The sequence below is a fragment of the Coregonus clupeaformis genome, chromosome 15 (genome assembly GCF_020615455.1).
Source record: "Coregonus clupeaformis isolate EN_2021a chromosome 15, ASM2061545v1, whole genome shotgun sequence".
Taxonomy (NCBI): Eukaryota; Metazoa; Chordata; class Actinopteri; order Salmoniformes; family Salmonidae; genus Coregonus; species Coregonus clupeaformis.
In genome coordinates, this window is record NC_059206.1 from 30,701,974 (window position 1) to 30,718,654 (window position 16,681).

The 16,681-nt window shown below is 41.1% G+C and overlaps 1 protein-coding gene across 1 annotated transcript; it reads left to right on the top strand.

The window, feature by feature from the left end:
- The first annotated feature begins 168 nt into the window (after positions 1-168).
- On the top strand, positions 169-1,837 carry LOC121583505 (proteinase-activated receptor 2-like). Its single transcript, XM_041899649.1, has 2 exons — positions 169-202; positions 759-1,837. The coding sequence occupies exons 1-2, from the start codon at positions 169-171 to the stop codon at positions 1,835-1,837; spliced, it is 1,113 nt and encodes a 370-aa protein (XP_041755583.1).
- Positions 1,838-16,681: the final 14,844 nt, after the last annotated feature.

Genomic DNA, 16,681 nt, shown 5'->3' on the forward strand with positions numbered 1-16,681 from the left:
GGCCTACCACTTCGCAGATGAGCCGTTGTTGCTCCTAGACATTTCCACTTCACAATAACAGCAATTACAGTAGGTAGCAGTAATGCACCATAACGTTGGATGCCAACTGCCGATAAACCCCACAGAAGACGAGACGGGGGCAACAACGGTATCTAGCTAGCTAGGACAATGGTAGACACTGTCCTTCGCCCCCACCTGTCAGGCACTGTTTTCCATCAGTTCTGTTAACGAGGGTGAGAGCAGTTGTTTGGCAGGCGTTTAGGAACCTGGGTGCTAGCTAGCTAGTTAGCAAGCTAGGACTCTGGTACACAGCAGGCGGGAAAGATGGAGGAATGGCCACCTGCAGGAACGCACTATTGATATTCTTTACTGAAAATGACCTTAAGGGGTATACTACAAAGCAGGATCAATGACTTTATTTTCTGGTTCATAAAGAAAGCTACACTTAGATACAGTATGTGTTTTTGGTTTTTGAGTTAAGTAGACCATGCCCATTTTAAGCTTATCCTCATCCTCCTTGTTCCTCATTTTAGTATACCCCTCTGGCGTCTTATTAGTTGATTTCAAATAAATGTTGTGTACTTTTGATTTAGTTTACATAAGAACAATAGACAATGTATAATTGAGGCATGTACCTGACAGCGAAGTAAATCAATCACTAATGTCTATTGTATTTAAATAAATGGCATACAATCTAACCCCATTGTTAGAAGTCCATAAACAGCCCTGTTTATACTCACCTCTCCTCTCTTTCTCAGAGCGGTTTGATGCTGACGTTGAAGACCGAGGATTCACAGGGAACGAGACAATGGAGGGGGTGAGGGTCTCCTTGACGGCCCGCATGGTTCTGGACAGTCATCTGACCACTGTGTTCCTCCCCATTGTCTACATAGTGGTGTTTGCTGTGGGGCTGCCCACCAACACCATGGCCATCTGGGTCTTCCTGTTCAGGACCAAGAAGAAGCACCCTGCCGCCATCTACATGGCCAACCTGGCGCTGTCCGACCTGCTGTTTGTCATCTGGACGCCCCTGAAGATCGCCTACCACTTCAACGGCAACGACTGGATCTATGGAGAGAGGCTGTGTAAAGTGCTGGTGGGCTTCTTCTATGGGAACATGTACTGCTCCATCCTCTTCATCACCTGTATCAGTGTCCAGCGCTACTGGGCCATCGTTCACCCCCTCTCCCAGAAATGTAGGGACAACCAGGTAGCCATTGGTGTCTCGGTCGCAGTCTGGGTGGGGGTCTGGCTGCTGACCACCCCTCTCTACCTCTACGACCAGACAGTCAAGGTGACCAACCTCAACATCACCACCTGCCACGATGTCATCCGGCCCAGCCAGAATAGCATGGCCGTCGGCTACTTCCTGACCATGGGAACCCTGGGATTTGTAGTTCCCACTGTGGTGTGCGTGGTGGCCTACGTTCTGATGCTCAAGTCGCTGAGGCACTCCATGACGAACGCCAGCATCACCAAGAATCGGCACAAGGCTGTGGTGCTCATCATCACTGTGCTGGTCATGTTCCTGGTCTGTTTCACCCCCAGTAACATCATGCTGCTTGTGCACTACTCCCTCCTGCTGGCCGGAGTAGTGAACAATGGCTATGGCTTTTACATCACCACCCTGTGTCTGGCCAGCCTCAACAGCTGTGTGGATCCCTTCATCTACTACTTCATCTCAGAGGAGTTCAGGGAGCATGTAAAGAACATGCTGAGGTGCCGCAGCGAGAGGACAGTGGCGAGGATGAGGGTCTCGTTCAGCGCTCTAAAGTACTCCAAGAAGAAAAGCACCTACACCTCAGACTCAGGGAACACACAGAGCAGCTCCGGTTAGGGGGTTGTGATGTGGAGATGGAAGTTGGCTGTACTGATGTTTTTAAAGTACTGGACGGGTGAAAGGGAATACTAAAATGTAATAGCTGGTGACCATCTGCCATGTTGCTTTCACCTGAGTTGTTTCATCAGTATTCATGGAAAAGAAGCCATTTTAAACTGAGATGCAACCCCAGACTACTTCATATTATGTGCTTGTGTTACATTGCCTTCTCTTCCCTCATACATGATTTTTAAGTGGGGATTTTGTTGGTTTTATGTAGAGGACAGAATTAGTAAGAGTGATGAGGCAAATTGTTTTATTCTGTGTTACTGATCTATCCCCCACATTTGGACAGTCAGATGTCCATTAAGTTTGTTCCAGCACTGAGCTCTCTGAAACTGTCAACTTAGTTCTCAGTGCCCAGCACTGACCCTTCATTTCTGGTAATGAGCACTGTTCTTTAAGTGAGCCATTCACCTAGAGTGCCTAGTGAAAGTCTACACACCCCTTGCACAGTTATGACATTGTGCTGCCTTTAAATTAAATCAAAAAAGGGATTAAGTAAAAAAAAAAATCCTACAGATCTACACCACCTGCTTGACATTTTCATAGTGAAAGAATAAGTATAGAAATGTTTGTTTATTTTTTTCTAAGATGTGTTGATTGTGTTTGTCTTCACACCCCATAGTTAATACTTAGTGGAAGCACCTTTGGCAGCAATTACAGCTGAAAATAATTTTGAATAACGTTCTACCAACTCTTAGGGCAACATTATATCCACTGTTTTTGTCAAAATTGCTCAAACTCAGTACATTTGGTTGGGAATCATTGATGAACAGCAATATGCAAACCTAGTCTCTGATTTTCAAGCAGATGGAAACTGGACGGATGGAAACTGGACCCCTCTAAAACACTCAACACCTTGGAATACCATTCTGGTGTGTCTTTGTTATTCACATTTCTGTAATTGTCCCACTGAAAAACAAACCTCTATCCCAGGATTAGGTATTCAGAAGACTGAGGCAGATGTCCTCTACATTTTTACCTGGGCTTTACTCCTTTCATTTTTCTTCTGATCTTGACAGACTCCCCAGTCTCTGCCAGTGACAAGCATACGCATAATATGATGCTGCCACCACATTACTTGAAAATGGTACAATCTTATTTTAAATGATTTTCAGCTGTAATTGCTGCCAAAGGTGCTTCCACCAACTATTAACTCTAGGGTGTGAAGAACTACACAATCAAGACATCTTCGTATTTTTTGTTTTTACATTTTCTGTACGTTTTCTTTCACTTTGAAAATGTGGAGCAGGTTGTGTAGATCTGTAGAAAAAAACGATTGAATGTAATTCCTTTTTAGATTTGAATTTTAAGGCAGAACATTTTGACTGTTCAAGGAATGTGTAGACATTCACTAGGCACTGTAAACCATGAATTTATGATATTTCCATCACCTATGTATATGCTCGTGAATGCGCATCTGATAAATAAAATGTAAATATTGTACATATTACATTTTTATTGTCTATAATAGATTTTTTTTAACTGACATGTTGTGATGGAAGTGTGTAATGTTTTATTTTTCAATAGAAATACATAAAACAGTCAGATGAGTGGCATTTAGCAATGGTTCCCTTTCTGTTGTGACATGAGTTTGCATGAACAAATACCAAGTAGAAAAGGGGAATTTCTGATAATCTTGAATGCACAGTATAGTTTTGTCTAGGAGAACTTTAGCCTACACCCTGAGAGCTGTTGCGGCCTTAACTACAGTGCCTTGCAAATGTATTCATCCCTCTTGGCGTTTTTCCTATTTTGTTGCATTACAACCTGTAATTTAAATGGATTTTATTTGGATTTCATGTAATGGACATACAAAAAATAGTCCAAATTGGTGAAATGAAAAGAATAACTCAAAAAAATTCTAAAACATAAATAACGGAAAAGTGGTGCATGCATATGTATTCACCCCCTTTGCTGTGAAATCCTTAAATAAGATCTGGTGCAACCAATTACCTTCAGAAGTCATATAATTAGTTAAATAAAGTCCACCTGTGTGCAATCTAAGTGTCACATGATCTGTCACATCTCAGTATATACAGTTGAAGTCGGAAGTTTACATACACCTTAGCCAAACACATTTAAACTCAGTTTTTCACAATTCCTGACATTTAATCCTAGTCAAAATTCCCTGTCTTATGTCAGTTAGGATCACCACTTTATTTTAAGGATGTGAAATGTCAGAATAATAGTAGAGACTGATTTATTTAAGCTTTTATTTCTTTCATCACATTCCCAGTGGGTCAGAAGTTTACATACATCAATTAGTATTTGGTAGCATTGCCTTTAAATTGTTTAACTTGGGTCAAATGTTTCGGGTAGCCTTCCACAAGCTTCCCACAATAAGTTGGGTAAATTGTGGCCCATTCCTCCTGACAGAGCTGGTGTAACTGAGTCAAGTTTGTAGGCCTCCTTGCTCGCACACGCTTTTTCAGTTCTGCCCACAAATGTTCTTTAGGATTGAGGTCAGGGCTTTGTGATGGCCACTCCAATACCTTGACTTTGTTGTCCTTAAGCCATTTTGCCACAACTTTGGAAGTATGCTTGGGGTCATTGTCCATTTGGAAGACCCATTTGCGACCAAGCTTTAACTTCCTGACTGATGTCTTGAGATATAGCCACATCATTTTCCTTCCTCATGATGCCATCTATTTTGTGAAGTGCACCAGTCCCTCCTGCAGCAAAGCACCCCCACAGCATGATGCTGCCACCCCTGTTCTTCACGGTTGGGATGGTGTTCTTCTGCTTGCAAGCCTTCCCCTTTTTCCTCCAAACATAACGATGGTCATTATGGCCAAACAGTTCTATTTTTGTTTCATCAGACCAGAGGACATTTCTCCAAAAAGTACGATCTTTGTCCCCATGTGCAGTTGCAAACCGTAGTCTGGGTTTTTTATGGCGGTTTTGGGGCAGTGGCTTCTTCCTTGCTGAGCGGCCTTTCAGGTTATGTCAATATAGGACTCATTTTACTGTGGATATAGATACTTTTGTACCTGTTTCCTCCAGCATAGTCACAGGGTCCTTTGCTGTTGTTCTGGGATTGATTTGCACTTTTCGCACCAAAGTACGTTCATCTCTAGGAGACAGAACGCGTCTCCTTCCTGAGCGGTATGACGGCTGCATGGTCCCATGGTGTTTATACTTGCGTGCTATTGTTTTACAGATGAACGTGATACCTTCAGGCGTTTGGAAATTGCTTCCAAGGATGAACCAGACTTGTGGAGGTCTACAATTTTATTTCTGAGGTCTTGGCTGATTTCTTTTGATTTCCCCATGATGTCAAGCAAAGAGGCACTGAGTTTGAAGGTAGGCCTTGAAATACATCCACAGGTACACCTCCAATTGACTCAAATGATGTCAATTAGCCTATCAGAAGCTTCTAAAGCCATGATGTCATTTTCTGGAATTTTCCAAGCTATTTAAAGGCAGTCAACTTAGTGTATGTAAACTTATGACACACTGGAATTGTGATACAGTGAATTATAAGTGAAACAATCTGTCTGTAAACTATTGTTGGAAAAATGTACTTGTGTCATGCACAAAGTAGATGTCCTAACCGACTTGCCAAAACTATAGTTTGTTAACAATACATTTGTGGAGTGGTTGAAAAACAAGTTTTAATGACTCCAACCTAAGTGTATGTAAACTTCAGACTTCAACTGTATACACCTGTTCTGAAAGGCCCCAGAGTCTGCAACACCACTAAGCAAGGGGCACCACCAAGCAAGCGGCACCAAGGAGCTCTCCAAACAGGTCAGGGACAAAGTTGTGGAGAAGTACAGATCAGGGTTGGGTTATAAAAAATTTATGAAACTTTGAACATCCCACGGAGCACCATTAAATCCATTATTAAAAAATTTTAAGAATATGGCACCACAACAAACCTGCCAAGAGAGGGCCGTCCACCAAAACTCACGGACCAGGCAAGGAGGGCATTAATCAGAGAGGCAACAAAGAGACCAAAAATAACCCTGAAGGAGCTGCAAAGCTCCACAGCGGAGATTGGAGTATCTGTCCATAGGACCACTTTAAGCCGTACACTCCACAGAGCTGGGCTTTACGGAAGAGTGGCCAGAAAAAAGCCATTGCTTAAAGAAAATAATAAGCGAACACATTTGGTGTTCGCCAAAAGACATGTGGGAGACTCCACAAACATATGGAAGAAGGTACTCTGGTCAGATGAGACTAAAATTGAGCTTTTTGGTCATCAAGAAAAACGCTATGTATGGCGCAAACCCACCTCTCAACACCCCGAGAACACCATCCCTACAGTGAATCATGGTGGAGGCAGCATCATGCTGTGGGGATGTGTTTCATCGGCAGGGACTGGGAAACTGGTCAGAATTGAAGGAATGATGGATGGCGCTAAATACAGGGGAATTCTTGAGGGAAACCTGTTTCAGTCTTCCAGAGATTTGAGACTGGGACGGAGGTTCACCTTCCAGCAGGACAATGACCCTAAGCATACTGCTAAAGCAACACTCGAGTGGATTAAGGGGAAACATTTCAATGTCTTGGAATGGCCTAGTCAAAGCCCAGACCTCAATCCAATTGAGAATCTGTGGTATGACTTAAAGATTGCTATACACTGGCGGAACCAATCCAACTTGAAGGAGCTGGAGCAGTTTTGCCTTGAAAAATGGGCAAAAATCCCAGTGGCTAGATGTGCCAGCTTATAGAGACATACCCCAAGAGACTTGCAGCTGTAATTGCTGCAGAAGGTGGCTCTACAAAGTATTGACTTTGGGTGGGTGAATAGTTTTCTGTTTTTTTGTTTTATTTCTTGTTTGTTTCACAATAACAAATATTTTGCATCTTCAAAGTGGTAGGCATGTTGTGTAAATCAAATGATAAAAAAAAAAAAAAAATCCCCTTTAATTCCAGGTTGTAAGGCAACAAAATAGGAAAAAGGCCAAGGGGGGTGAATACTTTCGCAAGCCACTGTAAAATGGCAAACTCCTCAACTTGGTTGAATTAAATAGATCTATTTAGTCAGAATAAAGAAATGCTGGAATGAGTCTGTATTTCATTGTGGAAATATGACAAATGTAGAAAGAGCATTGCCTCAAAAGTGACCATAGTCCAGGCATACATGAAATTGTGAATAATTTGTTTATTGCGGCTCTGCCCAAGAGAACCGCTGCTAGATTGGCACAGCTCTGATTTCTTTAGAAATAGGTATTCTATATCCCCCTATAAGATTTGTCTGGGTTATCCTTGTATAAGACCAAGAAGGTTAGAGCGTGTAAAGTTGCATACTCGGCCACGAGCATACCTTCCTTCCCTGTTCAGACTCGAGAGGTTGTGAAAGCCAAGGGGAACTACTTTTGTACTTATCAAATCAAAAATCTAATTGTATTGGTTGCATGCACATATTTAGCAGATGTTATTAGTGAAGGAGTACAGATTTGTAAGCAGCATATAAATATGATGTTTCATACATTGGCATTTTTCCTATTGGCTTACTCACTCCCAAACCATATTGCCCAGAGGCATGTGGAAATTCACAGACACTCGAAACCATGTAATATGCGTGAGAGAGAGAGGCCCACTCAGGCAATATGGTGTGATTGTGGCAAGTGTCCAGGGGGAGTTCCCAGACATTCATCCATAACCAGTGACCATGGCACTCCCAAGTCTAGGTTAGCTATGCCCAACTCTAAATATGAAGAATAGACATACACTGAGTCTACAAAACATTAGGAACGCCTTCCTAATATTGAGTTGCACCCCCTTTTGGCCTTAGAACAGCCTCAATTTGTCGGGGAATGGACTACAAGGTGTCGAAAACGTTCCACAGGGATGCTGGCCCAAGTTGACACTAATGCTTCCCACAGTTGTGCCAAGTTGGCTGGATGTCCTTTGGGTGGTGGACCATTGTTGATATACATCAGAAACTGTTGAGCGTTGCAGTTCTTGACACACTCAAACCGGTGCGCCTGGCACGTACTACCATAACCCGTTCAAAGGCACCTACCTTCAAACTCAGTGCCTCTTTGCTTGACATCATGGGAAAATCAAAAAAAAATTGTAGACCTCTACAAGTCTGGTTCAACCTTGGGAGCAATTTCCAAACGCCTGAAGGTACCACATTCATCTGTACAAACAATAGTACGTAAGTATAAACACCATGGGACCACGCAGCCGTCATACCGCTCAGGAAGGAGACTCGTTCTGTCTCCTAGAGAGGAACGTACTTTGTTGCGAAAAGTACAAATCAATCCCAGAACAACAGCAAAGGACCTTGTGAAGATGCTGGAGGAAACAGGAACAAAAGTATCTACAGTATATCCACAGTAAAACAAGTCCTATATCGACATAACCTGAAAGGCCGCTCAGCAAGGAAGAAGCCACTGCTCCAAAACCGCCATAAAAAACCCAGACTATGGTTTGCAAATGTACATGGGGACAAAGATTGTACTTTTTTGAGAAATATTCTCTGGTCTGATGAAACAAAAATAGAACTGTTTGGCCATAATGACCATCGTTATGTTTGGAGGAAAAAGTGGAAGAAGAACACCATCCCAACCATGAAGCACGGGGGTGGCAGCATCGTGCTGTGGGGGTGCTTTGCTGCAGGAGGGACTGGTGCACTTCACAAAATAGATGGCATCATGACGAAGGAAAATTATGTGGATATATTGAAGCAACATCTCAAGACATCAGTCAGGAAGTTAAAGCTTGGTCGCAAATGGGTCTTCCAAATGGACCCAAAGCATACTTCCAAAGTTGTGGCAAAATGGCTTAAGGACAACAAAGTCAAGGTATTGGAGTGGCCATCACAAAGCCCTGACCTCAATCCTATAGAAAATGTGTGGGCAGAACTGAAAAAGCATGTGCGAGCAAGGAGGCCTACAAACCTGACTCGGTCAGGAGGAACCAGCTCGGTCAGGAGGAATGGGCCAAAATTCACCCAACTTATTGTGGGAAGCTTGTGGAAGTCTACCCGAAACGTTTGACCCAAGTTAAACAATTTAAAGGCAATGCTACCAAATACTAATTGAGTGTATGTAAACTTCTGACCCACTGGGAATGTGATGAAAGAAATAAAAGCTGAAATAATTCATTCTCGCTACTATTATTCTGACATTTCACATTCTTAAAATAAAGTGGTGATCCTAACTGACCTAAGAGGGAATTTTTACTAGGATTAAATGTCAGGAATTGTGAAAAACTGAGTATAAATGTATTTGGCTAAGGCGTATGTAAACTTCCGACTTCAACTGTATACTGTACATTTCCCTTGTTTCAGACCGTGCAAGAGCTGCTGGTCTGATTGACATGGACCAAAGCTGTTTCTGATCTGTACCCAACTACCAAGAAGATACATTTAGGGTAAGAGAAACAGAAAATGTCAATTTTGTGAAACCTTAATGGAACATTTTATTTTCTTTCTATTACGTCTTCAATGTTAATCTTAAATATATTTCCGTTGAAGTTGGTATTATTGAAGCAGGTTTAAAGTCTCCAAAACCGTTTCTATGAAGTTTGATGGTCTGTGATAAGTGAAAAGAGTAAATCCATTTGAATTCAATCACTTTGACAGCATCACTTTTGATTTAAACAAAACTTTCCATACATGTTTGCCAATGGAAGAAGTGGTCAGATAGTGACTTTTAGGACCTGAATGCCAAAACAAAAATGATAATTTCTTAACCTTTAACGTCAATTATCTAAAAACTCATAAACTCTGATATTTTTCGTATTCGCATATGTTGTAGTTGAGACACAACATGCTCTTGAATACACGGTGGGTGTCATTTTAAATAATTTTAGTAGAATTCACAGAATGGACCTATCCTTTCAGACCACTGCAATTTAGCTGGTACACCATTACTACCACAAATATGTATATTCTATTATCTATATTTCTATGATTTCAATAGGTTTCCTATGGAGGATTGACAGTACAATTTAAAACAGATATTCCCATTCAAGTCAGCATTCTTTGATGTGTGGACCTCCAACCATTGTCGTGGTGCCATTTGAAAGTTGAAATTTCCATTTGATTCCAATTTTGTCCTTTGCATGTTGTGTCTCAACCGATGGCGGGCACACAAAAAAAACTCTGATGTAAAATTGGTTCTACGCTACAACATATGCAAAGATGTCTATTCTATTATCTATATTTCTATGGAGGATTGACAGTACAATTTAAAAGAGATATTCCCATTCAAGTCAGCATTCTTTGATGTGTGGACCTCCAACCATTTTCGTGGTGCCGTTTGAAAGTTGAAATGTCCATTTGATTCCCATTTTAGTACATTTATCAGCCAAAACATGTTGTGTCAACAGATGGCAGGCACACACAAAAAACTCAGATGTAAAATAGGTTCTAAACTACAACAAATGCAAAAATGAAAAAATCTGAGTTCACAATCTTTTTGTAGTTGACGTTTAAGGTTTAAAAAAATGACATTGTATTAAAACACTTTTTTTTCTCTATTATAAAATAGTTTGAGAACCCTGTTTGTAAGCTTTAAAATTATTTAAATCTCAACCTTTTATCTTTTCCAGTGATGAAGATATGGATGTGTCATGGTATGGTGGGGTATGCAAAACAGGTCAACTTTGAGCACCTTTATCTCTTGAATGTTTTGGCATTCAGGTCAAAAAAGTAACTTTCTGAGCACTGGGAAAATATGTATGGAAGTTTTCGTTCAAATCAAAAAGGTTGCTGTCAAAAAGTGATTGAATTCAAATGGATTTACCTAATAACAAAATAGTTTTTGTTCAATCATGTATTGTACCATTTCTTAAAAGCACATAGTGAACAATACAAGGAAATGCTTTTCTACCAAGCTGAGTGAGGTCACATCCATGCCTGTAGTGTAGAATTGTTGTTTTGTTTATTTTGCCACCATTTTGTATTGTTTCTATGTAGAGACATTTACTCAGCAATGTGAAATGTATAGCCTATGCACATTGTCAATGTTTTATAGAAATACCATGCACTATATATTATCACTACAATAACTTTAGCTCAGACTCATTATTAATAAAATGTCAATTTGTGTGAATGTATAATCTATGCATTCAGAAATGGAAGAGCTTTTTATTACTGAAATACCCAGCCAGGGGTTACTAATGTAGAGTAAGTAGTGCTGTGATGCCCCCTATTGGTGTGAATTATACATACTTCAAGTCAAGTACATTTACAGCACTTTGTCACAGTCCTGCAAATCAAATCAAATCAAATTCTATTTGCCACATGCGCCAAATACAACAGGTGTAGACATTACAGTAAAATGCTTACTTACAAGCCCTTAACCAACAATGCAGTTTTTTAAAGAAAAAGTAAAATAAAAAAAGTGTAAAAAATAAAAGCAAATAACTAAAGAGCAGCATTAAAATAAAATAACAGTAGGGAGGCTATATACAGGGGGGTACCGGTACAGAGTTGATGTGCGGGGGCACCGGCTAGTCGAGGTAATTGAGGGGGGGGGCAGTGCAAATAGTCCGGGTAGCCATGATTAGCTGTTCAGGAATATTATGGCTTGGGGGTAGAAGCTGTTGAGAAGCCTTTTGGACCTAGACTTGGCGCTCTGGTACCGCTTGCCGTGCGGTAGCAGAGAGAACAGTCTATGACTAGGGTGGCTAGAGTCTTTGACAATTTTTTATGCCTTCCACTGACACCGCCTGGTATAGAGGTCCTGGATGGCAGGAAGCTTGGCCCCAGTGATGTACTGGGCCGTACGCACTACCCTCTGTAGTGCCTTGCGGTCGGAGGCCGAGCAGTTGCCATACCAGGCGGTGATGCAACCAGTCAGGATGCTCTCGATGGTGCAGCTGTATAACTTTTTGAGGATCAGAGGACCCATGCCAAATCTTTTCAGTCTCCTGAGGGGGAATAGGCTTTGTCGTGCCCTCTTCACGACTGTCTTGGTGTGTTTGGACCATGATAGTTTGTTGGTGATGTGGACACCAAGGAACTTGAAGCTCTCAACCTGTTCCACTACAGCCCTGTCGATGAGAATGGGGGCGTGCTCAGTCCTCTTTTTTTTTTCCTGTAGTCCACAATCATCTCCTTTGTCTTGATCACGTTGAGGGAGAGGTTGTTATCCTGACACCACACGGCCTGGTCTCTGACCTCCTCCCTATAGGCTGTCTCATCGTTGTCGGTGATCAGGCCTACCACTGTTGTGTCGTCGGCAAACTTAATGATGGTGTTGGAGTCGTGCCTGGCCATGCAGTCATGGGTGAACAGGGAGTACAGGAGGGGACTGAGCACGCACCCCTGAGGGGCCCCCGTGTTGAGGATCAGTGTGGCAGATGTGTTGTTACCTACCCTTACCACCTGGGGGCGGCCCGTCAGGAAGTACAGGATCCAGTTGCAGAGGGAGGTGTTTAGTCCCAGGGTCCTTAGCTTAGTGATGAGCTTTGAGGGCACTATGGTGTTGAACGCTGAGCTGTAGTCAATGAATAGCATTCTCACATAGGTGTTCCTCTTGTCCAGGTGGGAAAGGGCAGTGTGGAGTGCAATAGAGATTGCATCATCTGTGGATCTGTTGGGGCGGTATGCAAATTAGAGTTGGTTCTAGGGTTTCTGGGATAATGGTGTTGATGTGAGCCATGACCAGCCTTTCAAAGCACTTCATGGCTACAGACGTGAGTGCTACGGGTCGGTAGTCATTTAGGCAGGTTATCTTAGTGTCCTTGGGTACAGGGACTATGGTGGTCTGCTTGAAACATGTTGGTATTACAGACTTAGTCAGGGACATGTTGAAAATGTCAGTGAAGACACTTGCCAGTTGGTCAGCGCATGCTCGGAGTACACGTCCTGGTAATCGGTCTGAATGTTGACCTGCTTAAAGGTCTTACTCACATCGGCTACGGAGAGCGTGATCACATGGTCATCCGGAACAGCTGATGCTCTCATGCATGCTTCAGTGTTGCTTGCCTCGAAGTAAAAGCATAGAAGTGATTTAGCTCGTCTGGTAGGCTTGTGTCACTGGGCAGCTCACGGCTGTGCTTCCCTTTGTAGTCTGTCATCGTTTTCAAGCCCTTTCACATCCGACGTGCGTCAGAGCCGGTGTAGTATTTTTCAGTCTTAGTCCTGTATTGACTCTTTGCCTGTTTGATGGTTCGTTGGAGGGCATAGCGGGATTTCTTATAAGCATCCGGGTTAGAGGCACGCTCCTTGAAAGCGGCAGCTCTACCCTTTAGCTCAGTGCGGATGTTGCCTGTAATCCATGGCTTCTGGTTGGGGTATGTACGTACGGTCACTGTGGGGATGACGTCATCGATGCACTTATTGATGAAGCCAGTGACTGATGTGGTATACTCCTCAATGCTATTGGAAGAATCCCGTAACATATTCCAGTCTGTGCTAGGAAAACAGTCCATGTTGCATTACATACAGCAGGTGGCGCTACATACCTATTTAGTACAAACAAGTATTGTGTTTGCTAAATGGGACTTATATTTGGTCGGGGGTATGAAATGAAAACAAATATTTAAATGATCTTAAAAAATGTATTTGTGCCATTAAGTTACAGAATATTACAAAAAAAAAACTATCTCATTTTTTGGTGTGTGATCTTATATATTGTTTGTGGTTTAACGAAAAGGGCTTGCGAAGCAAGAGTCCCCACTTTCAATCTTGAACATAATTCGGACGTATTATTAATGGGACTTACGAAAACAATCGTCCGATTCTAAATCTTTGTCATACTACTTCTTCTTCTCAATGATACTTCTCCTACACCGTTTAAGCTAGAAACATCATTCAAACTTTAAAACATGCAGATCGGTCTGGAATAGTGTCTTTGTATACAACTTTTTGATATCTTTTATACTTTTTATACTTTTAAATGTTGTCCTTTTTGTCCATCTTCCTTCACTTTCATTGCATTTCCCCAAGATTCTAAAAGGACGCATTGTGACATCCCTTCCGACATTCTATTCACTGTAAATGCAACAATGCAACTTTTGACACAAATCAGCTACTTTGACCACTTTCCAACAACCTAGACAAAACATAATATCTGAACGCAGAACAAAAATATATTATTCCGATCAAATGTGTGCTGTTTTAGTGACCGTAATAACTTTTTCCATTACTTTGTATAAAACTGACATTTTGACCACTTCCCCAACAAGTTAGACAAAACTTCACATTTTGAATTTCACTTTCTTTGCTTTGTCTAACAACTAGGGCTGCCCCCTACAAAAAAGAAATATTTGCCGACCAAAAGTAGTCTGTTCTTTCGACCAATTGATTGGTCAACATTTTTAAACATGTATTTGTCCATATATAGACACACGCTATGTTTTTTTATAAAATCAACTATATGCATTGAGCTTTTCAGATGCTTTAAACTTACTGTTTGATTAAATAAGACACTAATGATTCAAGAGGGAGCCAGAGATCTAGGTAACCAGAAGAAAAACGTAACCTAACCCAACCATTCTCCTCCCTTTTGCAGATTCTGCCAATACTCTCCTGAAGTTGCTGGTAATAGGCTACAGGAGGAGTTGGCAACCCTTCTCATGTGGAAAATCAATGTATCTTACCAATCTGTGTGCCAGTTAGGGTTTTCAAATGCACATTTTCGTGGAACAGTTTAATTTAATTTATAATAAGGTCTTCAGATCTCAAAATCATTGTCATGTGGTTAATCAAAATTCTATCCAAATCTAAATGAAAATTATTCAAACCTAAAGTAACTTCTATTGCCATTGCCAACTATGTAAAAATAGCCCACATAAAGCCAACAAATAAAAACATTTCATCCTGCAGGTAGAAAATATCCTGATAAAAATAAATATCCTATAAATCACATTGGCTATGCATGGCCTGTCTGCAGCAAACTTTAAACATTGTATCAACTATTAACCTGGGTCCAGTCTGAAGCTTGTGCTAGCGAACTTGCAACATTGTATAAAATATTCCGGGCCCTCAGAGTTTTCAGCTCCAGTGAGTTTGGGACAGACACAGCTGTAGGCTATTTGCGCAAGGGATAAGAAGCAGTGCTTGACTTGGGCAGGAGCTCACCGGAGCTGAGTACCAATACCCCAAATGTTCTACTGCTTGAGCTCCTTTTCCTCTTATAGAATATTAGCTCAAAAATATTGTGGCGCTCCTGCACCTAAATATGAAACAGTACCAGCACCCACAGTGAGTACCGGAACATATTTCAGTCCAAGTCAAGCACTGAGAAGAAGTCATCAGGTAGGCCTATTTTATGACGTTGCCACTGGATCAGAGCATGACATTTTTCCCTTTCACGCTGTGGTTATTGAAAAGGCGAGCGCTGGAAATATTTTTCAAATACATTGAGGAACTATTGTCATTCTCAATGGATGTATAAACATACTTTGTTTGCTTGCTGTTTGAGGTGAAGAAAGATTACTTTGAGAAACTCCGCAGCTCATTAGTGGTGGTGTGTTAATCCAATCTGAAATACTATCAGATCCCCAAATGGGCACATTTATATGCCTACATTTGCGCGCAGGCCAGGTAGCCTATAGGCCAATTTCTAAGCATAATCAGGTGCGCGTCCTTACTCAACATTGAAAGAAAGGAAAGGGGGTTACCTAATCAGTTGTACAACTGAATGCATTCAACTGAAACGTGTCTTGCGTATTTAACCCAACCCCTCTGACAGAAGCGCTCCAAACAAAAGACAATGTCTAAAGTGAATTGACAAAACTCATAAATGGAATGAAATGAACCAAAACTTGTTTCTCACAAGTGTCGCATAGGTTGTGCACTCTGCAAACAATGTGTCCACTCCGACAATGATAAAGGTAAAATGAATAATAATATATTGAATGCATTAACAGAAATTAACGTAACCAAACAAACATTGTAAATGAGAAATTATAGGAATTAATGTCAAATGAACTACTATATATATACTATGCCTTTGGAAAGTATTCAGACTCCTTGACTTTTTCCACATTTTGTTACATTACAGCCTTATTCCAAAATGGATTAAATATTTTTTTTCTTCTCAGCAATCTACACACAATACGGCATAATGACAAAGAGAAAACAGTAAAAAAAAAGCAAAAAACAGAAATACCTTATTTACATAAGGTACCAGTCAAAAGTTTGGATACACCTACTCATTCAAGGGTTTTTCTTTATTTTTACTATTTTCTACATTGTAGAAATATATGGAGTCATGCAGTAACCAAAAAAGTGTTAAACAAATCAAAATATATTTTATATTTGAGATTCTTCAAAGTAGCCACCCTTTGCCTTGATAACAGCTTTGCACACTCTTGGCATTCTCTCAACCAGCTTCATGAGGTAGTCACCTGGAATGCATTTCAATTAACAGGTGTGCCTTGTTAAAAGTTAATTTGTGGAATTTCTTTCCTTCTTAATGCATTTGAGCCAATCAGTTGTTGTGACAAGGTAGGGGTGGTATACAGAAGATAGCCCCACATTCAGTAAGATGGCACCGACAGATATGGCAGCTTTGCTTCTAGCTCCCAAGCCACTTTTCAGTATTTTGTTTTTTTGTGTATTATTTATTACATTATTAGCCCAGGAAATGTTTTGTGTTATTACATACAGCTGGAAATAACTTTTGGATATCAGAGTGGCGTTACGACTTTCCCGAATTGAATCCTTTGTTCGTACCCCGCAGGGCAATTCAACTTATTCCAGAGGCTGCTCCAAAACACCGCCGGCGGAGAAGAGGTATTCAGAGTGGATTTCTAGTCCGACTCAGGAGGTGTGCACACCATCCACCGCTTCTAAGAATATTACTCACTAATGTTCAGTCTCTGGACAATAAAGTAGAGGAATACCTATGTCAGAATGCTGTTTATTGACTATAGCTC

Coding starts and splice junctions, on each gene's coding strand:
- LOC121583505 (XM_041899649.1), top strand. CDS start 169: ATGGTAGACACTGTCCTTCGCCCCCACCTGTCAG. Junction 203..758: donor CCTTCGCCCCCACCTGTCAG/GCACTGTTTTCC, acceptor TCTCTTTCTCAG/AGCGGTTTGATGCTGACGTT.